The 26,931-nt window shown below is 51.2% G+C and overlaps 1 protein-coding gene across 7 annotated transcripts in view; it reads left to right on the forward strand.

Moving 5' to 3' along the window:
• LOC112102280 (zinc finger protein 385C) overlaps positions 1 to 26,931 on the forward strand; it is a 178,754-nt gene that overhangs the window by 115,186 nt on the left and 36,637 nt on the right. For 5 of the 7 annotated variants that reach the window (XM_024193455.1, XM_029912244.1, XM_029912245.1 and 2 more), the window contains exon 3: positions 24,292 to 24,434. In XM_024193455.1, coding sequence (XP_024049223.1) covers positions 24,292 to 24,434 — 143 coding nt within the window. Of the gene's footprint in view, positions 1 to 3,129; positions 3,217 to 8,776; positions 9,407 to 12,234; positions 14,615 to 24,291; positions 24,435 to 26,931 lie in introns of those variants that run through there. The other 2 variants (XM_024193452.2, XM_029912246.1) reach the window with 2 other exon arrangements.

The raw sequence follows: 26,931 nt of genomic DNA on the forward strand, positions 1-26,931 counted from the left end.
TGCCCAGCGCCCCCCCACAGCCCTCCCACAACTGCACAGTACCCCCCACGGACCCCCCACTGCCCAGGGCCCCAACACACACAAACGTCCCCTACTGCTCAGCCCCACTCCTCCCCGCCCCGAGACCCACTCCTCCATGTCCTGCATTCGGCCGCACTCTCACCATGTCTGCCGGGCTAAGCAGGCAGCGTGACCAGGGCTGGCCTCTCTGGAGCAGTGCGATCAGCCAGGCCGGAGCAGGAGTGGGGCCTGCCTGGGCCAGGCTCCCTCAGGACCACTTTTCTGGTGGGTCCTGTCTGAGCCTCCCTCGCTGCCCCCTCCACTGGCCAAGACCGGCCTGGCGTCTGCACCTATCTCAGGCGGCTCAGCGAGCGGGGCCCCACAGGTGGTGGGCAGCAGAGACCACTGGGAGCTGGACCCGCACTGGGAAGCGGGGCAGACCTCTGGGAAGCGACCCCCGAGAGCCTGCCTGGCCCAGCTGCACCCACTGGCCAGCAGCCTTGCCCAGCCCGCATGGTGGAGTCCGGCTGCTGGGTGGCAAGCCCCCTACAGGTGAGTGAGACCTGCTGACTGGCAGCCGCTCGCATAGCAAGGCCTGGGCGCTGGACTGCCCTGGGCGAGGGGCCAGACCCAGCTGTGTGGATGGGTTAGACGGGTCTGTAATGGGCCCCTTCCCATTGGCGCCATTGTAAACCCGGGACTCTGTAGCCGACTGTGATGCTTTAGTTTCAGCATCAGGCTCTGGTCTTGCAAACAGATGGGCATGTGCCTGTCTTTACACTGGTGAGTCATCCGGGGGGACTTCAGTGGGTCTGGCAGAGTCAAGTATATGCCTGTTGGCAGCATCTAAGTAACACGGAAGTCGTCATGTTTTACCTGTCCTGGTGTAGGCACGCTGGTCTAGCTCTCCTTAGTGCAGACGCAGTCGTATCCGTATGTTATGATGATTATTTACTTACCAGGTGTATCACAGCAGCACCTAACAGCTCCAGTAATGGACCAGGGCCCCTTGTGCAAAGTAATACACCCCCTGCCCTGCCCAAAAAACCCTATTCCTTGCCCCAAAGAGCTAGGGTGACCAGATATCCCGATTTTATAGGGACAGTCCTGATTTTGGGGTCTTCTTCTTATATAGGCTCGTAGTACCCCCCACCCACGACCTGATTTTTCCCACTTGCTGTCTGGTCACCCTACAAAGAGCTTACAGCCTAGACAGATGCTTTAGACCAGTAGAACTAAACCTAAATGGGAAGGAGAATAAACTCACCGGAGTCCTTGTTGTTCTCCTGGTAAAAGGCTCTTTTAGGCTGGTATAACTGCATCCGCACCAGGGTCGTACCAGTTGCAACTATTTTGGTAACAAACCACCTCCCCAACCCCACATAGCTGTAGCAGGACAAAAACTGTCTGCGGGCCAAGCCTAAAACTCCCTCCCTCCGAGCTGGGAAGCTGGGAGAAACATGAATGAGTGAGGTTTAGATATTCTAGGCAGTGCTGGCAGCAGCAATGCCTGTAGTTAAGGTTGCCTAACGGTTTCCATGGTAAGCCCCTGTTTTGTGTTGCCTCCAATGTGATTGGAGATTTTTTGATGTCTCCTGAAATTACATTGCAGAATTCTTCATCCCAAGAGGGGAGACACTTGAACTATTGCTCTATCAAGAGAGTCTCCAGCAAGTACTTGGTTCTGCTAGTGAAGGCAGCAGGCTGGACTTGATGACCTTTCAAGGTCCCTTCCAGTTCTAGGAGATGGGATATCTCCATTAATTAATTAATTTAAGAGAGATGTGGCAGATCTGCCCATGATACAGCGTGATCTGTTATGGTATTAGAGAGCCGCAGGAGTGACTTAATTGTTTAAAGGGGCAGTCAAGGTGGGAGAGGTAATATCTTCTTTGCACCAACTTCTGTTGGTGAGAGAGACAAGCTTTCGAGCGTGCACAGAGCTCGTCTTCAGGTCTCAAGGGGCATTGTCCTTTTCAAAATGCTGCATGCTCGTTTTTTGCTCACTGACAGACAGACCCTTACAACATTAAAACTTCCTTTTGACCCATCATTGTTTGTACAACAAAAACAGACTAGTCTGTTTCACTTCGACTTGTGAGTCAGTTTCTATAATAGTTGGGGGGAAAACAGGCTTGTTTCAAACATAGGCTGATCCCTTTCTGCTATCTGGCATCAGTTGGTGCTGGCCGCTGTTAGAGCCAGGATACTGGACCTCAGGGATTTGGGGTCTGCTCCTGGCTGGCCATTCCTTGTTCCACTTTCCAGGTTTCCCTTTTGGGTTCAGGTCGCCAACAGCGATGCCATGTTTGGATTGCAAACACTGCAGGAGGATGTCTGGTCTGGTCTGGTTTTGTTTTGTTGGGTGTGTGTTTGTTTTTTAAATAAATCTCCATCCTTTGGAATTTACAAAGAAACAGTTAACGGGACCCTTTGGATTGCTTCCTTCTGCTGAGGTTTTTCTGCTGCATCCAGCACCGTAGCACCAGCCTCATACACAAATCGGGGGGGGGGGGGGGGGGCTGGCCGGCTGGCGGTAAGGTGAAAGGCCGTTTCCGTTGGGTGTGGTTTGTTTTAGGCTGGGGAAGGGGCAGGAGGCTGGTCTGGAAGCTGTATAGCCGCTGCAGAGATGGGTAGTTCTGTAAAGCAGAGGAGGCCAGGGTTCAAATCCTACCTGTAGGGCCGTGGCCGGGAACTCGGCGCTGGGTTTCTCCAAAGAGCTCGTTGCACAGATAGGCACCACGGGGGAGCCGCTTCGTTCAGGACTGCTTGCCACAGGAGCGGCCCGCCTGTCAAACTGGCCCTTGGCGTCCCTGGGGACCCTCCCTTTGCCGGTCCTGTAAACGCCTCGGGCCCGGCGCTGCCTCTTCCCGCGTACAGCAGCTGGCACCGTCTCAGCTGGGCTGTCTGGGTGCTCTCACGTTGCACATCATTCATCCAAATAGCAGCTCACAGGGCGGGCGATTTCTCAGACCCAGCCTCAGCCCGAAAGGACCAAGGGGTTTTTTTTTTGGGAGGGGGGCCGCCCCGGGGGGGGGGGGGGGGGAATAAATCACCTGGGGAGAGACAGGCCCCTCCAGTAAATCCCCCCTCCCACCAGCCCCCCTTCTCCCCATCCATCCCTGGCCACCACTAGTGGCCACTACAGCTGCTGGCAGCTGAGAGCATCTGAGCAGCAGAGAGTCCACAGAGCAAGATGGCTGCTCCCATGTCCCAGTGAGTGTGTGCAGGGGCTTTGTCTCCACACCTCCCTGGCCCCACTCCCTTGGGGCAGGAGGAGAGAGGCGGGGGGGCCTGGCAGCAGCCTGCAGGGCTCTGCCCCTGATGCCTTGGGGAGGGGGGGGGGGGGGGGGGGGGGGGGGGGGGGGGATTTTGGTTTACAAGGGGGGGGCTGGTTTGATTGTTGTTTTCTCTATTTAAAAACAAAAATCTGGGAGGTTTGCAAGCGCCCCCCCCATCCCAAATCCTATGGCAGCTTTTCAATGGTACGTATCTGGGGGGCTGGCTCTGCAGGGGGGGGATGTTGCTCTTCTCTAAGCAGTTCTCCAAACCTGCTCAGAGCTCAGGAGCCGGGGGGGGGGTCTGTGAGGATGTGTTTGCAATCTGGGCTTTGGCTGGTGCCTTTGAGGCTTGGCTGTCAGGGGAGAGAGGCTGCTTGTCTGAAAAATACATCTGCTCAAACTTCTCTCCAGCCAGGTGAAATGGGGGGTGGGGGCGCCCCGGAGGGGATGGGAAGGAATTTGGTGCCTTTCCCCCCAGACACCCCCCCAGCCTCCTCTGAGAAGGAACCGTGGCTTTTCATTATCTGCTTCGTTCCCAGCAGACCTGGACTTCACCCACGACAGCTGCTTTTCACTGCACCTGGCCCACCCCTCGCTTTCTCCGAGCCTTTCACTTTAGCAAGGAAATGGTCGGATGCTTATTTACCCAGGTGTCCCCCCCAGCTCTGTGCATTGGAGAGGCAAATTCTTTGGCTGGTCCTTGCCTTTGGGAGGGGCAGTTCGGAACAGAGTTTTATGACATTTTATTTTAGGATAGTCTTTTTTTTTTAAAGCAACCTGCCTGATGCTCTTTGTAGAGGGCGAGAGGCCGTGAAGTCAGTATGTTTGTTTCGGAGTTTGAGGGAGAGCAGAGAAAATGGAAGGTTTTCTTGTGACACGGGATTATTATGTATTGTGTGTATTATGGTAGCACAGAATACTAGAGATCCTCGGGGCAGCTCAGGACCCGCTGTGTAGGGAGATCCCTGGGGTTCTAGTCTTGGGGGCTCAGCTTCCCCCATTCTTCTTACGTCACCTGTTCCTCCTCCTCCGAAGCTCTGCTGATACCCCTGAGTGCACCCAGGGAGGCTATGGAAGTGGGTCGATGCATTCACACCCCACGTGAGTTCAGAGAGCCAGCCACGGCCCACGCTACCATCCCAGGGAAGGCACAGGCGGGGGAGGAGGCCAGGGCAGACTAGCGGGGAGAGTGGATGGGACCAGTGCTCTGGGAGCTCAGGGTCTTTGGAGCGGAGACTTCCCATGACGGCCTGCGTGTTAGCACGGTGCGCAGTGATGCTCCCTGTTGGGAAAGCGGCGGTTAGGGGGAGCTTGGGCTGTTGTGGGGACTGTGAGCGTGGCTGTGATCTAGGACCCCAGACCTTCTCTTCCTGGGCTACTGGCCCCCACTCTGCTGGGTCTTTCCTCCCCTGCATCCCATGCAAAAGCCGTGTGCTGCTCAGGGAAGAGGAGTTACCAGGGGCAGGTTGGGGGCAGCTGCTTCTCAGGGAGAGCCTTGGTGGGGCCTCCAGGAAGCTGGAGACAGGAGACCTGGTGGAGCTTCCCCAGGCGCTGTCTGACTGGCAGTGGCCGAGGAGACATTTAGCAAGACGCTTTTGGCTTTGACTCTTAGCCAGGCAGGGCCGTCACGGCCTCCCGGAGGAGACATTTCTCTCTCCTTCCCAGGGGAGCTGAGGGTGAGGCTCTTGGGCTTAACCTGGCCAGGAAGGCTGCTTTCGGAACGGTTTTTCCTGTGTGCTCGCGGCTGCACCAGGCAGAGGAGGGGACAGGAGCTGCCCCAAGGAACCCTCGGTCTTGGGAGAAAACAGGATGGCGACATTAGATTTAAAAGGATATCGGCCTTCATGCTTCAAGGCACGAATACCCTGCGGTGGGGAGGAAACTCCCCTCTGGGCAGGTGGGCCAAGTATTGGGTTTCTCTTTCCTTCCCCGGAAGCGTCTGATGCCGACCCCTGTCAGAGACAGGCGGTGGGACTAGATGGACTCTAGTCTGCTCCAGTCGGGCAGATCCTTTGCTCCTGCTTTAGCGCCTGATCCAAAGCTCAGTGAAGTCCGTGGAAAGACACCCCTGGCTTTCGCGGGCTTCGGATCAGGCCCTTAGAGGGGACAGTCCATGTGCCGTACGCGTCTAGACGCAAGGCAGGTCAATATTGTTTCTGGTACAGTTGGTGGGTGGGCAGTTGCAGGAGGCATGTGCTTGGGTGGGAGGGTTTTGAACAGGGAGGAGGAGCACCAAGGGTTAGGAACTTTCTCCCCAGCACGAGGGGCTGTTAAGTAGCGGGGTCCAAATTCTGCTCTGACTCCTGCCCAGAACATCCACACAGGCTCCCAGGTGGCCTTAGATTCATAGAGTCGTAAATTCTAGGACTGGAAGGGACCTTGAGAGGTCATCGAGTCCAGTCCCCTGCCCTCATGGCAGGACCAAATACTGTCTAGACCATCCCGGATAGACATTTATCTAACCTACTCTTAAATATCTCCAGAGATGGAGATTCCACAACCTCCCTAGGCAATTTATTCCAGTGTTTAACCACCCTGACAGTTAGGAACTTTTTCCTAATGTCCAACCTAGACCTCCCTTGCTGCAGTTTAAGCCCATTGCTTCTTGTTCTATCCTTAGAGGCTAAGGTGAACAAGTTTTCTCCCTCCTCCTTATGACACCCTTTTAGATACCTGAAAACTGCTATCATGTCCCCTCTCAGTCTTCTCTTTTCCAAACTAAACAAACCCAATTCTTTCAGCCTTCCTTTATAGGTCATGTTCTCAAGACCTTTAATCATTCTTGTTGCTCTTCTCTGGACCCTTTCCAATTTCTCCACATCTTTCTTGAAATGCGATGCCCAGAACTGGACACAATACTCCAGCTGAGGCCTAACCAGAGCAGAGTAGAGCGGAAGAATGACTTCTCGTGTCTTGCTCACAACACACCTGTTAATGCATCCCAGAATCATGTTTGCTTTTTTTTGCAACAGCATCATACTGTTGACTCATATTTAGCTTGTGGTCCACTATAACCCCTAGAGGCCAGTGTGGGTAAAGATGGGGCAGAACATGACAGATCAGGTCCCTCTGCCTGCCGGAGTAGAACAGTGTGAAAGTTTTCTTTGGTTTGAATGTTTTTGGCCGGCTGGAATGGCCACGTGTCAAGACCTGGGTCTCACCCGTTGCACAGGTGGACTAATAGTGCTTAGCAGGTGCATGGCTCTTCACAGACATCCTCCCAAACCCCAAAGGGAGGCAGGGAAGTACTGTTCTCACCATGCTGCACATAGGGGAAACTGAGGCAGGTTTGCTAAGTGAGGTGAGGTCACAACAGGGAGGAAGTGACATGGCCAAGATTGGAACCCAGGAACTCCTGGCTCCAGTCTGGTGCTCATCCCACTTGCCCACACCTCTGTTCGCCCCTTCCCCGTCAGCGCAGGTTCTGCTGTAGCTAACTCCGTTGCAAGTGTCCGTGCAGCTGGGTGACGCAACTCGCCTGTGCGGCAGGATGCCTCGCGCTTCTCTGGCATGCTCAGCGGTGGGCAGTCTTCCAGCCCCACAAACCTGGCTCTCTTCGTTGGCAGCGCAAGAGCCTGCCACTGCGCCATGCGGGCCAGCTGAGGTCACGCTGCTGATCGCTCCGAGCGGCGCTGACAAGCAATCTCCCTGCAGGCAGCTCAGTTCGTACTGCCCCTCTGCCTCCCTCCTGCCAGGGACTCCTTTCTTTAGACAGTTGGGATGCTTTCTGGTTCCAGGCGTGTACTTCCCCCTCCTTGTGGCTGGGCTGAGCTGGTTACACCTGCTTGGAGAGCAGAGACCAGTGGAATGTTACAAAGACCAGATTTGATGAGCAGGATGATTACGGGAGGAAATTTAGAGTAGCCGGAGCCTTAGCACAATTGGCTGCCATCAGGAAATGCTTCTGTGCCAGGAGCCCCTCGGAGCCGTGGCAATTCAAGGGCGTGTCTGAAAAAGTTGAGGCCCTCTGTGTTTCAGACAGGAAATGGTTGAAGAAATATACAGCAATGGGGAAAGACTGGCTAGTTCTGTGTTGGCGTAGGATTTCCGCGAGTGCGAAGAACCCAGGGGAAATTACAGTGCCCGGCCTAGTGTCTCCTGGAGTAGCATCCTCACTGGAGCCAAGGAGAACCTGAAACCCGCCGGGCAGCGAGTGGGGCCCAGAAGGGGATGGGGGGCTGCTCAGTCCATAGCAGTGGCCAGCATGCACCATTGTGGCACAGATGCTACGTTTTGGGACACGCCCTCTCTGCTGCTGGAGACTCCACTGCTCTCCTCTCCCGTGGGCTCAGGGTTGGAGGCAGGGTTTGCCGGTTTGATGAAAACGTCAGTTCCCTTTCCCTGCTTTCCTTCGTTCCCCCGGGCCCTTTCCCCCTGTAGTTCCCCATGCTTCCTCCTTTCTCTTTGTAATGAAGTTAAGTCAGCACCCGGTGAGGGGTATTAATGGGTGGGATAACCTGCTCTTGCTGCCTTTTGAGAAATCACCCGCTAGCTACAAGGCGTCCTTTGCAAGGGTGTCAGTAGGAAATGAGAACTAGACTTTCCGTCTTGCGCTTGGACTTCCTTATACCTTTCTGGAGCTGTTTGTAAAACCCCAGCACTACAGAACCGAGCCGCGGCTGGGCCCTCCACAGAGGTGGGAACTAAAAGCGGTTGCTAGGGCTTCGGAGTTGCCTTTGACTTGCTCGCACATAACCTCGGCCGGTCGCCCAGAACTGTGAACAGCTCTAACGAGCCGATCGTCACTGCCATGCGTGGGGTGGGAAGCCTCTGAAGGCGCTGAAGCGGTGTGTGCCCATTAGGGGCAGTAGAATGCTGGGGGGTGGGGGAGGCAGATGCAAAGGGGATGAAGAGAGGAGCAGCTGGATTGTTTGGGCTTCCAGACATGCTTTGTTCAAGGGCCCATTTTCATGGCAATGAGAACCAGCCATTGGGCTGCATTATCTCATGACCTGGTGGGAGGGGGACGTTGCATGAACTTCCTACTGCTGGGTGAGGCTCCACAGCTAGTAACAACACTGGGGGTGCCCATCTAGGCCGGCCCATGGAGTTTTAACCCCCGGGTTCCCTAACCTGGCTCAAAGGGGTCTAGACAATTTGGTGGAACCTTTCCATGTGCTCACGCTCTTGCCATTATTACCCTGAGCTGCAGGTGACAGCAACCAAGGGAACGGATGGGACGGGGGAGGCTAGTACTGATGAAGCCCTGGTAGCTTGCAGCTCGCCCTTGGGGATGCAGTGCAAAGCATGCTCTGGGCTTGGGGATCACTCCTCGCTTCGCCACCTTTGGATGGTGAAGGGGAGGGTCTGTCGGCCAAGGAGGACAGAAATGTACAGGAATCTCTCTGAGTTGTCGGCCTGACGCTCGGTTGGGCGCTCTCTGCGGTCATTTAGTGCCGCCGTAACCCTGCGTTAAAAGACGAGACTAAGTAATTAGCAAAGACAAAGGTTTGCCAGCGCCCTAATCCCTCTCCCCTTGTCTCTTTCATCTCCAGTCGAACCAGGAAAGTGGTACTAGACCTTCCTTACTAAATTAAATGTAGAGGCTGCTCCTCCAAGGAAAAGTTCAGTTCATCCGTAGTGTTTGATTTCCCAGCCACAGCAATATGGTGCCTCCAGGGAAAAAGCCAGCTGGGGAAACTTCCAATTCCAATAAAAAGTGTAAGCGCTATTTCAATGAGCACTGGAAGGAAGAATTTACCTGGCTGGAGTTTGACTATGAAAGGAAACTCATGTTTTGCATAGAATGTCGCCAGGCACTGGTGAAGAATAAACACGGCAAAGCGGAGAATGCCTTTACCGTGGGCACGGATAACTTCCAGCGTCATGCCTTGCTGCGGCACGTCACCTCTGGAGCTCACCGCCAGGCGCTGGCGGTTAACAGAGAGCAGCTGGCTTTTGAAGCTCGCGTCCATAACCACCAAGAGCTGCACTCCGTGATCAAGGTGGAAGTGAACCCCGCCAAGATAGCTATCCTCACCACCGTGTACTGGATGGCTAAGGAGGAGATCCCGGACGAGAAGTGCTCCTCGCTGCTTGAGTTCCAGAAGTTCAATCTCTGCCAGGCGTTGCTGACCTCGGAGCTCAATGACTGTTACCACCCCAGCAGCGTCAAAGAGATGCAGGTGTGTGTGAGAGCCGGGCACTGTTCGGTTGTGTTTTCTGTCCTTGTGTTTGATCACTATGGCTTTGGGCTGCCCCCCCTGCTGGCGACATGCCCACCAATAAAGACACCTTAATGCCCCATGTTCAGCAAAGGGCTGACATCCATCTCCAGCAAAGCACCTGGGACCCAATTTGGGGAAAGCATCCCTGCACACAAAAGCGCTTCGCATGTGCTTTACCTAATCGGTGGGACAGGAGCATGTACTCACCGTTTTGAAAGCATTCCTGAATCGGAGCCATAAGCACATGCTCCAGTCCCACTGGGCGTGTCCCCAAGTGCTTTGCTGAACCAGGGTCTAAGAGCCACCTTTTAACAGGGAGCAAAACTACTTGAAGGTGTCCACCATATAGATTCCAGTATAATGTTATGAATCGTTAATCTTGATGCCTGGCACTTTTACTGTGCTCTATGTTCTCCTAGTGCTGGGCAGACGTTACCTAATCAGTCCTCACCAAACTCACTGGGAAGTAGTAGGCTAGCCCCATTTTACTAGTTGGGAAACTGAGACAAAGGCAAGTTAATGCAACTGCACAAGGCCACTTAGCTTTCAGGGCCTGCAAAAGGCCTGGGCTTATTTGGTGCATCGATCTTGTTTGCTGGCCTCTTGCAAACGGGTGAATTCCCCCTTGGGAAATAGTGGCAGAGCTGGGACAAGAACCTATGAGTTACTTGGGGTCACCCATTGGCTCAGTCCATTAAGCCATGTGGCCTCTTGGTCTGCACTAAACCTTCACATCAAACCATGTGTAGCTGGCGATCCTCCTTTGGTGCTCCTTTGGTGTGGAGGCTTAAGACAAGTTTCTCTGTATTAAAAATTGATGCAACCTCTGGTTCGTGTGGACAGCTAACTAGGCAAGGTGGGCATTCCTAGGAGCCAGTAGAAAGTGATCGAGTCCTTCAAAGACTGGCCTTTGTTAATAAAGAGGGAGTGTTGCATTCCTTCTGTCATTCACGTGCTTTTAATGTATATGGGGAGCCAATGGGCTTTAGAAGGAAGTGCAAAGAATCCATTTTTTAAATCGGAAACCTTTTTTTCCTCCCTCCTGTTTGAATGTGCCAGATTTCACAGTAAATTAATTATGAATATTTTAGTGATAAAAGCTCAAGAGATCAATTAGCACCAGGCGGGGGGGGGGGGTGTCCTTTTTTTACCCTAAACTGGGTGATCAGGAAGATCAAGTTGAAGGCAAAGAGTTCAGAGAGGATTTTCTTAATTTTACAAATGTTTCATGCCTGTTAAAATCAAATTAATTTGTAGTGAATCTTGGCTGTTTGCCAGTCATTTAGCTAAATAAAGAACTCTATTTTACGGCAGCTAGACTAACCCACTAATTAGATTCCTCAGCCTCTAATGGTACTTGCAGCATTTGGGGGAAAAATCAGGATTTTTTCTTCTTCAAATCCGTGGTATTTTAATGAAAAGGGCCAAATGGAATTAAGGAGGAAAAGACACCATGAAGTTTTATGACTTCTTCAGTGTGTGATTTGTTTTTAAAGCATGAGAGTAATTGATGAAATTATAACAACATAAAAAAGCAGGTCTTCGGTATGCTAATCCTACTCTAATGAGGAGGGGATTCAGGAGTCACTGTGAAGGGGGAGAGGGGAGACTCAGGAATGCATTCCTATTTGGGATCCCACCTAAGCAGGTGCTTAATGTTAAGCATGTGCTTATGGCTGATTGAAATCAATGGGACTTAAGCAGATGCTTTACTTTAGGCTTCTGCTTAAGTGCTTTCCTGAGTAGGAGTGTTAGTTTGAGTTTTCAAATACCATTTTATCAAAACAAGCAGCAAATTCCCTTATTTAAAAAAAGGAAAAGCAGTTGGGACAGAGCCTTCAGCTCCCGTATGTTTGTTCAGCACCGAGCAGTGTGGCCCCACCGAGCTGAATCCTCTGGGCACTCTCACAATATAGAGATGAATGAATAACACTGCCGTGTTTGATAGTAACAGCGCTATATCACTGCAGCCGATCGTGGGTCTGATTTACCGCTCTGACACTGGCGTGAAAGGAGAACAAGGCCTAAAGAGACAGTAGAGTAGGATACTGTAGCTTTTATTTTTTTTAAATAAAGGTTGCCTGGATGATTGTCACTGTAGTTTCCATGTAAAAGGTTCTGCTCTGTCACCCCAGTGTAAATCCAGAGGGAGTCCTGTGCAGTTACTTCAAATGTAGGCCCCAGTTCAGGAAAGCTCATCTGTTCAGGGAGGGAGTTGAAGCATGTGCTTCTCTTTGAGCACGTGTTTCAGAGTAAAATTTTCAAATGCGCCTAAGTTTCACTGTCTTCCATTGACTCCTAAGTGACCTAGGAACCAAAAGGTAACATTCTGAAAGCACCAGAGTCCCATTTCCAAAAGTGATTTAGGCTTAGGAGCCTAAGTCTCATTGAAAGTCATCACTTAAGCCACAATTTTAAAGCAATTTAGGCACCTAACTCCCTTTAAACATCTGGATCTTGGAGCAACATTTTTTAAAAGTGCCCAAGTACCATTGATTTTCATTGACTCCTAAGTCATGTGTGTGTGCTTTTGAAAATGGGATTTAGGCTAAGTCATTTGGGTACATTTGAAAATTTGACCCTAAGTCTCATGGAAGGTCAATGGGACTTAAAGTGAAGCCCGTGTTGAAATGCTTTCCTGAGTCAGGGCTGTACCCTGGGTTAAGTGAGATCAGAATCAGGACGCCTTGCAGCTTTTAGGGATATTTTTAAGCATGCTTCGAAATTCATTTTAATTTCTTTTTCCCCCCCTGCCCACCCCGATGCTGCTTCGTTAACGGGCTCAGGCAGCGATCGTCAAAGTCCTTCACAACGAGGACAGGCACAAGATGAAAGCCTCGCCATTCGTTGGGCTGGTGGTGGACGAGACGGTCGACATTCTGGAGCACAGGAACCTGGTCATGTTTACAACCACCGTCTCCCCGTGCGACGGGCAGACCTCCATCACATTCCTGGGCAGCTTTGAGCTGCCAGCCGGGGAGGCCTACACCGTGGCGGACAAAGCGGTCGAGGTGATGCACTCCTTTGGCGTTCCCACCATGAAGATCACGTGGCTCAGCTCTGACAGCTCTTCCCTGATGGCCGACAGGCTGAATGGGGTGGGGACCAAGCTGAAGTCCATCTGTCCTCTTCTCACTGAGTTGCACTGCGTGTCTCACAGGAGCTCCCTGCTGCCAGCTGAGAGTGTCGTTAATATTGAGTATGTCCGGAAATACGAGACCACGGTGGATGCCGTCTACCGACTCTACTCCAACTTCAAAGGGGAGAGCAACAGCCTCCAGGAGCTGCAGAGTGTCCTGGATCTATGCGAGATAGACCTGGAGGGCCCCAAGACCATCCACTGGACTTCCATCTTCCCGGCTGTGGAGGCAATTGATTCCTCCTGGCCTACGTTAGTGCTTCTGCTGGAGAGCGAGTCGGAGAGGTCCCCCGTGGCGTTTGGCCTCTGCGAAGAGCTCAAGAAGTTCCAGTTCGTGGCTTTCACAAAGATCCTCCTGGATGTCCTCCCCATCTTCCAGAAGCTGAGTCGGTTCTTCCAGATTGAGGACTTCGATCTCTCCATCCTGAAACCCATCGTCGCTGCCACCGCCACCACCCTGCAGGCCCAGAAGACCACGAGCGGCCAGAACTTCCAGGAGTTCCTCAACGAGATGAATGAGCATCCCCGAGAGGACCGGGAAGACGAGAGCCGTTTCTACTACAAAGGGGTGGAGCTCGCCAGCTGCTCCAAGGTGCACCTGAAGAACTTCGAACACTTGAAAGAGACCTACCTCGAGAGTGTGCGGGGCAACTTGCTGGATAGGTTCCCTAGCCACATGCTTGAGGCTGTCAACTCCTTCTCCGCCATCTTTAACCCCAAGTGCTACCCCCAGTCTTTGGAGGATATCGGCAGCTACGGCATCACCGAACTGAACTTCCTCTTGCAGGCTTATTCCCGGGTGGTGGTGAGTGAAAGGGCGCTGAACGATTTCCCCCTTTTCAAACGGATAGTGTTCAGCCTCGGCCAGTTATCCTTCAAGGACCTGTGCGTCAAGCTGGTTTACAGCCATTCCGAAATGCACGAGCTCTTCCCGGACTTTGCTGTCCTGGCTGCCGTGGCTCTGGCCTTGCCTCTTGGCTCGGTGCTCTATGAGAAGATCAACCGGGGCCGGGAACTCATGAAACGCAGCCAGTGGCGCTACGCGAAGGACTCCGGCCTGTCCAACTTCATGAAGATCGCCATAGACGGGCCCACCATTAACGAGTTTGACTTTGCGTTAGCCATTGAGTATTACGAAAGTCTGAGAGAATCCGATTTCATCATGGCACAGGTTCAATAAGATGAAAACCAAGCCACCTTTTGGGGTGATCGACTGTGAAAATACGAAATATTTTTGACTCCAAGATAACGTTACCCTGCTGATAGGGTGTGAGGCCTTACATTTAAGCAAGAATATCTAAGGGTTGAGTTTTGTTTTGTTCTCATTATTAGGATTTTCCCTTTGCTTTACCACTCTCATCTCTTCCATCAGTTCTGATCAGGCAGCTACACGAACACGCTCCAGAATCTAGGGCTAAATGTGAAATGTTGCAAGAGTGTTCTGTTCAGCGTTGGGAGCTTTTGAGCAAGTCCTGTTGTGAAGCAGGACAAGGGAGCTTTTTCTTAAATTCATTTCGGACCTGCTATCTCAAAAGAAATTTGATTGAATTAGCTGAAATGTTTAATATCCATTTTTCCTGCTGGTTTTAGCCACACTATTAAATTTCAAATTGTGTTTAGATTCACTTTATCTTTCCTTCAAAAAAAAATCTCATATCTTGAACTCAAACATAACGTTGCTTACGCACACCGTTCCTGGTAGCTTTCTCTTGATGTTCTGTTCTGCAGAAAATATCCAATGTTTTCTCTTTGGAGCCTAGAGAATGAACACTGAAGAGACGGCATATCTTTCTAGCTCTGTCACACATCTCATCATGCCTAGCAGTGTCCTGTTAAAATTCCTTGCACATAGCACAAAATATTTTTAGTGTTGGAATCAACTCATGATCCTTACAAATTCAAGTAATTTGGAGAGTGATATTGTAATCACCAAGGAAATAGTAACTTTTAAATGCATCCTTGTGTATATATGTTTGTGTATATATATAAATTTATATAAATATAGATATATATTAAATAAATATATCTTAACTTTCCTAGTGTTAAAATACAAAGATATCTAAAAGGACTTTTTTTTGCAATGACAGAATAAATTATATACAGGGGTCCAAAAAAGTAATAAACAGTGAATTCCTGGTCTTTTCAGAACAATGCATTGTCCCTAACCTTTCCGTTGCAGTCTAAGCCTTCTGCAATCTTACAACCAAAGAAAATGTCCTGTGACAACTACCTTATGGACAAACTTGAGTTTTGTTTCTATTGATTTTTTTTTAAACATTCCCTCACCTTGGAGTGAGTGATATCAGGACAGTCGAGGGTAAGACGGCTCCTCTATCCGTATGGGGTCGGTACACAAGCGTTTAACCTTTGTAACCATGGCCGGATAGAGTCTGTGTTGCATGGCACGTGTCCTCTTTGTTAATTACATGGGCTTATGTTTGTTTTTACCTTACCTTACTTGCAGTGTTTTTCTTAGTTTGGGGGAGGGAAGGGGGAGAAGACCCTTATTACTGGTTTTAATTTGCAATAAAGTCAAAACATTCGACTAAAGTATCATGTCATTTTAATGCTTGTGCACAGCTGTGCTTGTCTAGCGAATAGTTTGGGCAAGATTAGCTGTCCTAGGAGGTCAGAAATCCCACAAGTCTCCAGGTTCCCATGCCGAGCAGCACCGTCCCTGTTACCACCAGGCAGAACCAAGCCTCTTGTGCTTTCCCGGCAGCCATCACATTGTCCTTGTTTCATGCACCAGCGCACGTTTTCCCACTAAGGATCCAGAGCCCAGTGGGAGTCTATCCATTGACTTCAGTAGACTTTGGATCAGGCCTGAGTTCCCAGTGTTAGTGGGTGATGCCTGATGCTTCCCCAGTGTCGTTCCTGGGGGGCCATATCTGACCTTGTCCCTGTGAGCGTGTCTCCATCACCATCCTGTACTTGTTTTCAGTGGGGTGTTTCTCCTCCAGCAGTTTGGGGGCTGTAGATGTAGCTACAGGTACAGCTACACTACTGGCGCTACAGAGGGACAGCCGCACGGCTGCAGCTATGTCGCTCCAGTGTGGACACTTGCTAATGTGACGGAAGGGGGGTTTCCATTGCTGTCGTCAGTCCATCCCCTCGAGAGGTAGCTGGGTCCGTCGTCCTCGCTGCGTCTACAGTGGGGCTTAGGTCAACCTAACTATGCCACACAGGATGCAAACTTTTCCCCCGCCCTGAGTCCTGTAACTACGTTGTAGGTGTAGACCAGGCCTAAGAATCCAGCTCTTGCTACTGCATTAGGCCAGATTCAGTCCGAGAGCGAGTGAGTGTAACTCCGCTAAGTGCAATAGAGTTGCACCACTTTGTACGTCGCCCTATTTGCTCCTCAGGGTCCACTGTGCAGTAATAAATCGGAGACCCGGTCTTGTTGAGATGCTGATTATCTGTGTCGGGGATCAGCGCTGCAATGGGTTATGCACCATTCTCCCTTACAGTGAAAACAGGCCGTGAAATTGGCTTGCATTGCTGTGCTGTCCATCTCACGTACCGCACAAACAAGGGGACTTCATAACGGCCACTCTTAAAGTCACCTGACCTACCAGAAGAAGAGCTCTGTGTGAGCTCGAAATCTCGTGTCTCTCACCACCAGAAGTTGGTGCAATAAAATATATTTCCTCCCCCCCACCCCATCTCTAGTATCCTGTAGCAGCTGCTACAACGCTGCATACTTGTAAAGTAAATCCAGCAAGTAAAACCCTTCAGACTGCACTATCCTTTTCATGTTTAGCTACGCTGTTATGTGTATTCCAGCAGCACCAAGAGGCCTCTGTTGAAACCAGGGATGCATTGTGCTAGTCGGTGTACAGACACTTAGGAAAAGAAAGTCCCTACCCCGAAGAGTTTGTAACTCAAACGAAGACACAGGCTGGGTGACAAGAAATGTAGTGATATTGAGAGACACAATTCATCTTGCAGTGTGCTTAGACTTCCGACTTTTGGCTACAGAAATAAGTTGTTTCCACCATGATAAATATTCTTGGGTTCTAAACAGACTTGAATTTACAGTCACAATCCTTGGGTTACTCCAGATGGTGACAATGGTTCGGTGTAACGCTTTCACTCCTGAGTCCTTCACTGCATTACATATGGCTTGGCTCATCAGGGCTGCACGATCTGCAGATGGAGCAGGGCAGTTCATTGCCATCCCTGTCTGTCTTTTTCTGCTCCTACATTTATACCCCACTTGTCACCACACGACAGTATCTGAATGCCTTAAATATTATCCTCACCTGACAGATGGGGAAACTGAGGCGCAGCAAGATGAAGTGACTGGCTCAAGGTCACAGAGTCTGTGGCAAAGCCAGTGGCTGAACCCAGATTTCTTGAATCCCAGTCTAGTGTCTTACCCACAAAATCACCCTTCCCTTCCCTTCATCTCTCTCTCAGAGTAAATGAAGCAAACACTTCAAGGTGCCATCAGTGATTATTGTAACAAGTACAGCAGTGGGGCCTGTGAATTTCCAATTATTTATCCCTAAAGCTGCCACAGTTCTGCCCCTTGACTTCTGCCTCTCTCCCTGGGTATTTCTGCAGCAAGCTGGTAAAGGCATTTCCTAGGGAAGCATTTGCTCTTCTAAGAGTGTGTGGCCTGGTATTCCATCTGTCACCATCCGTCTCCTCTCAGAGCGGGGAACCTTCAGGAGAGCTCATGAACACGCTAGCTAAAGGAGAGTAGGGGCCTTGGTGAACTTTATTGCATAGGTGGAAGTGAGGTTTGTGTTTAACAGATTAAAAATCAGGGGCTTGCTCTGCCAGTGGGGCCAAACTCGACAAAAAACCAACGCCGTCTGAGTGCTGGAAAGTGGTCGAGGTTCATTGTGTACCCCACTTCCTGGAGTCCGGCGAGCCACCTGCTGTGGTGGAATGTGCAGCACCAATTTGTCTCTGTATCGTCTGAAAAGTGACTCTGCAGAAGTGATCTCTCCAGATCAGAATTGTTCAGCTTACAAGGAAAAAAGACCACCGTTGTGTCCCTAACCTACCACTAGGATCCGACAGTCCGTTCGTGTCCTGTGGGAGTCCCACATCATGGCCAGCGAGAAAGACACAGCTGGCTCAAATTCTTCCTCAGTTATACCCACACAACCCACTGAGTCCAAAGTCTGGTTGCAGAGTCATCACTAAGGGTGATATTTGACCTGCCTGCTCTTGATTATTGATGACGATGCATGAAAAAGGAATTTCCTAAGTTAACTTCAGCTCCCAGGGTGGAGTTTGCAGATGTGGCAGCTGGGTGGGTGGGGAGGGAAGTCTCTTACCTTCTAAACTCACTGGATTTTATATGGGTGGCAAGACACAATAAAACACCGGGGTAATTGTCAGAGTCCCTCTTCAGAGCAGAAGAGCACACTCTTAGCTGGAGGATGCATGTTCTTGGGTTGCGCAGAAGCATGGAAAGCCACTTGTCTGGAATAACGAAACCAAGGATTTCAATCTTAGGTCCATGTTGAAAGAGGTGATTGAGTTAGCCGTGTCCCCAGCCCTGTTCTTTGTTAGAGCTGTTAATATCAGCTAGATTGCAACTATATTTTGGTGATACAGTTGCAAGATCATAAGCGATTTTGCACTGAATGTTTAGCTCTTGGCATGAGCGCATCTCACTGACCTGACTTTGCTACCGTTTGTTTTCTCTCTAAAACGTGTAGGTGAGGGAAGAGAGCAGCTGTTACTCGCTATTTAAGGAGTGGAGAAGGGGGAGTCACATGGAGCCTATTGTGAAAGGGAAGGAGGTCCCAGCTAGATAGAAGGGGGTGAGGGAGGTGTCTCTGGATGGAAAAGGTCAAGAACAACTGTCCTAAGACAGAGGAGCTTGAGGCTCAGTCTCCCTTTCTGGGGGTAGATAACGCTTCCCTGCCTCACTTGCCTGTTGTGAGGTTCTGCCGGCCGATGTCTGGCAGCTGACGAAGCGTGGGCAATTATTCCCATGTTTACAGCTGTGCTCACTCCCGTTATTCCAACCCCGGCAGTTTTTCCGCTCCGATGAGCGTCCCCTCGCCCCCTATCTTGGGGGGGGAGAAGCATTGTTACAGGTTTTATTGTCATCTTTCGGAGGCCAAGCCGGGGTGGCACAGAGTGGAAGCTGTGAGGCACGCTGTCTAGCTGGATCATCAGCCCGGATCTTTCTGTGAGGCTCCAGGTTACAGACACGCGGTGATACAGGAGAGAGACAATTCGTCTTCCAATCTGCTGGGACTTCTAAGCGCTGGGTACAGAAACAAGCGGCTTCCACCCTGAGAAATAGGCTTGATTGACAGTCACAATCTGTGGGTTACACCAAACGGTGAGAGCGGTTCTGGGTAACTCTCTCACTCCCGAACCGTTCGCTCTCTAGCCATGCACACGCACCCAGTATGACATAGGGCATTTCAAGGGTACGTTATCTGCAGATGGATCAGGATGGTCTCTTGCCATCCCTGTCTGTCTTTTTCTCCCTCTGCATTTATACCCCACTTGTCCACAGTACAGTATCTGAATGCCTCTAATAATATTATCCCCACTGGGCAGTTGGGGAAACTGAGGCTCGGAGAGGTGACGTGACTTACCCAAGGACACAGAGTAAGCCAGTGGCAGAGCAGATAGAAGAAACCAAGAGTCCTGGCTAACACCACTGGGCTCTAACCACTAGATAACACTGCTCTATGCAGCATGAGTCATATGGCCTGTTGATCAGCCTGCCAGACTCAAGAGGAGAGACACAGAATCTTGTGTGGAAGACGCTGCACTGGGACTGGGGAGGAAGTCTGGAGTCTGTTCCTAGCTCTGCCACAGACTTGCTGTGTGACCTTGGACAAGTCACTTAACTCTGTGGCTCAGTTCCCACCTCTGCAAAATGGGGATAAGGATATTGATATTCAGCCTTTCTCCCACTGTTTGTCTGCCTGGGATAGATAGAAGGTGAGCCCTTCAAAGAAGGGACAATCTCCCATGTGTTTGTACCATACCCAGCACAATGAGGCCTTGATCTTGGGTAGGTCTATTGTACTAAGAATCACCTAGGTACCAGTCTCTCTGAGGGAAGCGAGAACCAAGTCCTCGATTCAGCCAAGCACTGAAGCACAAGCTTAAAGTTAAGCACAAACGTAAGTGTTGGCCGTCGTTCTTGCTAGCAGACCAAACGTCCTTGTTACTGGGGGTTTTCCCAGGGAGTTCTTTTCTGAGAATAGTCCCCACCAAACCATGCGGCTGTCTGTAGCTTAGTTACAAGCGCTCTTCTTGTGGTAATAACGACGCTCCCGGCCCCACACGTCAGGGGCACCGTGCTAGCAATCGCCACGTTCCACCAGCGCAGCAACGCCATTGCATTTGCTGAGCTGCGGTCGCCAATTAGCCCGTTAACCGTCCACAGGGGCAGAGACAAGTCACCGGCATCATTCCCCACCATGTGAACGTCAACGTTCTTTAAAAACAACAAAAGAGAAAAAAAACATTTTGAAGTTTACGGACAAAGATGAGCAGATGCCCTCGCAGTCCAGTCCCAAATCCAGTCACTCTGATGCTGCTTTCCGGTCTAGTATTACCATCGCATGTAAAAGGGTGGGACGCGGGGCCCTCCCTAGGGGGCGCCGATCCCGCCGGATGCTGTGCCACGCCAGCTCAGATGATGCGATGCAGAAATACCGTTTCACGCCCCAGAAAGTTCATTATGAGCCGTTCACCCATTTTTTGCTGGGGTTTGCCTTTTTTTTTTTCCGCTTCTTTCCATTTATTTATTTTTTTGTTTGTTTATTTTTAAACTGTTTCCCAGATTTCCCTCCTGGGTGACTTTGGAATTAATTCGATCAATGCACGCCTGATGAAGCAAACAGTAATTTTTACCCTGGAGTTAGAACTGGCTCAGGGATAGCTCCTATCAAGAGAAAGAAATGAATATGTGCATTCTCCCAGAAAGAGGTCACTTTTGCCTGGAGGGCCAGTGTGTCATGCTTTTTATTCTGAAATTCAACAATCTTGCGAACTTGGAATTTCAGATTTTCCTCTTGACTCCCCGATCCGCCAGGCTGATGCCAGTGAAGACTCTGAACTACATAGAAAGAACGGCCAGTGTCTGATGAAGGCCCTGATTTGGCAGAACAATGAGGCACACGCTTAAGTGCGTCTCTGAACAGGCATGGAAAGCTGGAGTGGAGGCTTCGGGTCTGAAGTGACTCTAGGGGGGGCGTTTGAAAGACACAAGTGAAATCCTGGCCCGACTGAAGTCAGTGTGAGTCACTGAGGCCAGGATCTCACCAATGAGATTTAGATGCCTCACTGTCACTTGTGCCTTTGAGGAACGGCCCCCTCTCCTGCTGCCTTCACGGTAATAATGAAGAGGCAGTGGGTAGAGATGGGAGTGCTGTTCCCAGCTCGCGTGCTAGCCTGCTGGGGAACCCTGGGTGAAACATTTCATGTCTTTGTGCCTCTGTTTTTCCCAGCTGTAAAATGGGGGTAGAGTTACTGCCCTCCTCTGTAAAGCGCTTGGAGATCAGTGGAAGAGCAATGCTATAGAAGAACACGGGTGGGGGTTAGTATTCTAGTCACTGCAAGTTCTGCTCTGTCACATTTCTTTCGGGTGAGGGAAAAGGCTTGTGTTTCTATAGCAGGCACAGAACTTCTCCGCGGCCTTACAGAATGTGTCTCTTTTGAAATGGGGCGACCAGAGCTGAACGCAGTGTTCAAAACCCACCTCCTTTCTCTGGAAGCACCTGACGTTTTGCTAGCAGAGCTGCAACGATAAGACCTCATCCAGACCCCACCATTAAGCTTCTGATGAGCTTCCATGCTGTCAGTCATCGTCCTGCTCTTATGCAAATACAGCAGCCGTCCCAAGTTAATTGTATGGCTCTGTTAACGGCATGTTTGTGATTTTGGAGATTCATTTAAGGCCACTGGGATCTCTTTAGAACAGAAATGTGTCTTGTTATATCGGAATATGTCTCTGAACTCTCTTAGCATCTGTGTGTGATTTAAAGCCGGCTGTCAGCGCCTGCCTCTCCTGTAGTTATCCGGGGCGCGGCCCGGGGAATATGCAGCCAGTTTGATGCGCTGTATCTCAGCGATCACGCAGGGCAGGACTGCGCTCAGCGTGTTTTCACGTCTGCAGTGAACGGTGAGGTTTATGGCAACAATACATTTCGCGCTCCACGGTAACAAGCCGGCACACCTTTATCAGCTGAAGAGTTTGAAAAGTTCTAGTCCAAGAAGCAATGGAGACAGGAGGCCTCAAATAAAGTAAAACTTAGGGGAAAGATAGACACTGTGCTTTCCTGCAGAGGGTCAGGCACAGATTGGGGGCACTTATTACTTGATAAGCAAGATGGGCACATAGGAACGTCCATAGCAGAACAGGTCCATGGTCCATTCAGTTCGGTCCCTTGTCTCTGACAGTGGCCAGCACCAGCTGGGGAGAGGAAGGTGCAAGGTCCTTCGCTGGGCGGTTATGGAGTGACCTGCCCAAAAGGGGAAATTTCTTCCTAATCCCCACCCAGGGGTTGAACGGGGGGAGAGCGACAGTGTTCTTCCAAGCTCCGCCCAAAGAGCCCGTACTCCCAGGAGCCGGTGCAGATGTTCAGACTGGGGCTGAGTTGAAGGCTGGCATCCTCTCCCGCCGTGTCAAGACTGGCTGTGCAGTCTCGGGGGGCTCCCGTGCAGCCCCTCGGCAGCGGCTCTTCCAGCTGATAGCCTGGAACGGAGACCTCAGCCCCTCCGCCAAGGGCCCCTGGACCCAAAGGAAGGTGGCTCTGCCGGCCTCCTTCCCTCCCACACTGGACCGTGTGGGACCAGAGAAGGGACCCTCTCCACAGTGCAAAGGGCTCCCCACGCAGCCTCGTAGGTGGGGCGGGGTGCCTTGGCCTGACTCCACGCCCTGCGGGTAACGCTTTGCCCAAGGGACTCACTCCCCAGCACTGAGCCTGGAGGGGGCCCCCTGTGTGTTTAGGAGAGTGAAGTTCCTGGGTTGCTTGACCGAGCCCTGCCCGCCTCAGCCCTTGGCATCAGGGAGCCTGATCCGGGCTGGTGCTGCGGCCCCTCCATGCTGCCAGAGCAGCTCAGGTGTTTGAAGGGACCTTGCAATGGGCGGGGAGGGAATCATCTCTGCACAGGGGCGTCAGGGCTGTACACCTGCCCTGCTCCCCGCTGCCAGCCTAGGGCGCAGCTCAGGGGCGTGGCGGGAGGGAACTGTGCGATGGCTGTTGTCGGGCCTCCGGGGGAGCAGAGCAATGTTAGAGCAGCCCGGACGCTGCTCTGACTTACAGCAGCCAGGGCAGAGGCGGGGAAGACGCCATCTCAGCCCTCCACCCCGCATCATCCGTTCCCCCAGCACAGCACATAGTTCCCCCACACTGAGGCTCAGGCCCAGCGGATCTGTTCCATCGGTTGTCCATAACTCCTGGGGTCGGTTCCCTTAGCTCATCTGCTCAGAGTTTGGAAATCCGGGCTCCTTAAAGTCTTCATGCCCCTTCCCCTTTCGTGCTCAAACCCAGGTGCTCTCTGGGCTGAGGAATCAGTGGAATTACCAGCCCTGCTCCGGGTGTGTTTATAGCAAAGCCTCCCGCCAGGGTGGCATGGGGAGGTCCCGGGCACTGGGCCGTAAGCCGCACGCAGAACCTCAGCCTTACAGCTGCTGAAAAGGAATGAAAGTAGGGGGCGAAGCAAAGGGAGGAAATGCAGGTTCGACGGGTGAGGGGCAGTGACTTTGATTTTGATGCCGTCTGACACTCGTCTTTCAGCTCAGATCTGGTTATTCAAATCCAGTTTCTGCTCAGGTTCCAGAAGAGCCTCTGGCTGCTTCGAACCAATTCGGTTTTCCCCAGTTCCTACAATATTTTTTTTTATTTACTTCGGACTATTTTTAGATCACGCACCAGCGCTCACCGTCAATCTGCGGGGGAAGGCGTGCGGCAGCCTGGGAAGCTGGTTCGTGGCGCTCGGGACGTGGGTGTTTCTATTATAGACGCTAATAACCCATCGGGGGGAACAGCGAGGGAGGTGGGGAGAGGCAGCAGGAGCACCAGTAGCTGTATTTCTAATCCTAGCCAGTGGCGGAGGAGAACTGAGGCTGTTCCCCAGTGCCTAAAGCTCAGATGAGGCATTCAAAACCCACTGGAAGTCAAACTCCTTTGACAAGCTTAGCATAACCGCTTAGCCAGGGGATGTGTACCTCCCCTGTGACTAGCTAGTCCAGCTACTGCCTCTGCATCTCCATTGCTTTTATTGCCATGTTGTCTCTATAGCTTTAAGTGTCCGTGTGCTCGGAGCTGTATAAGACTCAAAACAAGTCCAGGTCCCCACCCCAAGCAGCCTACAGTCAGAGGCCCCAGTCCTGCATCAGGATCTGCGAGAGCACTCCCCTGTACCTACCCAGAATCCCCTTGGAGGGAGAGAGGCCCCCGTATTTCTCGGTGGGCATTGTCAGGGTTATTAGAGAGAGTTGGGAAAACGGGGGGTTTAACATGAGAAATTTAAAACAAAAAGCTGGTGGTTTGAAATGTTTCCGTTTCCCTGTGGGACATTTTGAACCAATTCAAGGCAAAACAATTCCCTTTTCATGTCAGTCTCTTGTAATTTCAGTTATTTAAAACCAAAAAGCCAAAACACCATTTTAATTCAAAATTTCAGAGTTGACATTTGCCCTTTTCCGGGTGATTTAATTAAGAAAAATCTCAACGTTGTGTCTCCTTCCCTCTCTGCGTAGGTCCATCTGGGCACAGCAGCCCCCTCCTAGCATCGCTGTCTGTTCCTGGGCGACCCCTACACCCGCCACTGGACATCAAGCACTTCCTGACCTTTAGATTCAATGGGACGTCCCCACTCAACCTGTTCCCCAACTTCAACACGGTGAGTTATTACAAGGCTCAAAGAACTTTCAGGCTGGAAGGGGTGAGATCCGTGCGTCCGCGTCGGAAACGCAGCAGCGTCAGGGTACGGGGGGGCGGAGGGATGCCAGCAAGGACAGACAACCCGTCACTGCTCACAGCGTAACCCCGTCAAGGGCTTTCCATGTTCAGGGAGTGGGGAAGGAGTAGTCCAGAAATGAGGGTGTGATGAAAAGCAGCACGTTAGCCAGGGAGCAGCTGGTGGGCGGGGAATATCTGTTGGTCGGGCCCATGATGCCAGTCGCTCTAGGCGAGCACAGATGGACTCAGGGCATGGATCCTGGGAATCTGGCTTTGGCAGGAGCCGGGCTCCCTTCCCAGCAGGGTTTGGCCTCTGTTTTCAGAAGCACTAAACGCCCATGGTTTGGCCCAGATTGACAGTTCAGCGGCTCCTGCCAAGAGCAATGGGAGCTCGAGAAAAGCCTGACCCCCTGTGAACACACACCTGGGTGGCCCGACTGAAGGGGCCCGTTTGCCTTTAACCGTGGCTGGCAATGTTCAGTGCCAGGTGGTATCGAATGGGTCACAGGAAGGGCAACGGGCAGCATGACTCGTTCAAGGTCACAGAGCAGATTAACGGCAGAGCAGGGGACAGAACCCAGATCTCCTGCGCCCCAAGGCGCTGCCCTACCCACTGACCCAGGCTGCCTTGTTCTCATTAGTCCCCTCGTCCTGTAAATTCCTTCTCACATGGAGCCCTTATTGTTCTATGAGCTGCCAATCTCCACACCCGCCCAGCTCATTTCCTGGTTTGCTAAAGGGGTCTGCTGAACGATAAACTGCCCATGCCAAGGGAAGCGTGTTTGCAAAACCCTGGGTGAGCGCGCTCCGTGGGTCTGTTGCTGCAGAGGGAGGAGGGCTCTGAAACTGACCAAGGAGAGACACATTCGCTTTTGAAACAGGGGTGCAGCCCAGATCAGTCCCACAAGGCTCCATTCATCACTATTATAAACAGACATTTTAAAAATGCTTCATTTCGACCAAGATCAATTGGGTTTTGCTCCCAGAATCAATAGCAATAAAATAGCTTTGGAGGGGAGTTTTCTGAGATTAAACATAGAAAAGAGCATCTAAGGGTCCAAGGAATCCGTCAGCTGCCGTCTCTCCGGGTTTTGTTGTCAGCTTATTGCATAATGGCTCTTGTTAGTATACGAAAGTCAAGGTCAATCTGCAGGCGAGCCCGGGCCTCGGTTATGTGATACTTATATAATAACGTCCCAGGCGTCTAATCTCCTCCTCCTTTGCCCCCTTAACCAGCAGGGAATTTCAGGGGCCTCTTCCTGTAGCTGGTTGCAAAAAATTTCCATTAAACCCTTTTTTCCATTGGAAAATGGCTTTTTCAACTAAATGGAGGTTTTAACATCCCCACCACCACCCTCCCAAAACAAGGTTGGTTTTACATTTTTGGATTTCATATGAAAATTTTCAATGACAATGTTTTTGTCAAAAACCATTTTGTTTTTTTCATTAAAACTTTTCATGGGGGGAAAAATCATTTGCCAACCAGCTGTAAGGAAGAATCTGTGCTGGTATTTGCAGTGGTGGCCCTGGGGTTCAATGGGGATGGACGCCCATAGGGAAACTGAGCACGTGAGTTGATTGTGCTTGGAGGACAGCGCATGAAAGACAGCCAATCCCAATTTTGCATCCTCCATTGGAGACTCTGTCCTGACTTGCTGGGAGACGGACTTGACCTGGTAGGTCTTTTACGTCTCTGACTTGCTGGACTAGTAGACGTTAGAAATACAAAGACCTGGTGAATCACCTCTTCGAAGAGGAAACATTGTGGTCTAATGGGCTGAGTACAGAGACAGAAAACCTGAGATCTGTTCCGGACTCTGCCCCTGGTTTGCAGGGTGAACATGGGCAAGTCGGTTAGACCAAACTTTGCAAACGTGTCGGCCGAAACGGGAATGACTGCAGGGCTGTGCTATGATCATCGCGGTGGTTCCTTCGGGCTGTGTAACCTATTAAAGTTACTCACTGAAATCTTCACTTCCCCGGGAGCCCTGAGCGCTCGGCCCAGATGAAAATGAAGCTGCACTCGTGTGGCTACTTAGGCACCTAAATACATCACTTCAGGCCTCTGAGTTTGACAACACGGGTGGATCCTGTGCCTCGTTCCCCCTCTCCTAGGCAGAGAGGGTGACACTGACCTTCCTTTTGTCAATTACTTTGCGGTCCAGGGATGACACTCTATGGAAGTGCATGTGATTATTGCTGCTTATTTAGGGGAAGATTTTCAAAGACGTTACGGGGAGGTAGGCTCCCAACTCCCACTGACTTTGGGATTCAAGCTCCAAACTCCCCTGGGCGCCTTTAAAATCCCACCATTAGCCCCTCTTTCTCCTGGGCTAGAATGCAGGGTTACCGTAGAAGATGATTTTGCTGATGCTATTAACAGCCATTTTGCCCAGGTTCCTTTTTATAGCAATTGGAGCCAGCAGCTAAACTGACCC

Source organism: Terrapene carolina, unplaced genomic scaffold (assembly GCF_002925995.2).
Source record: "Terrapene carolina triunguis isolate 2854851 unplaced genomic scaffold, T_m_triunguis-2.0 Scaffold193, whole genome shotgun sequence".
In the NCBI taxonomy this organism is placed as follows: Eukaryota; Metazoa; Chordata; order Testudines; family Emydidae; genus Terrapene; species Terrapene triunguis.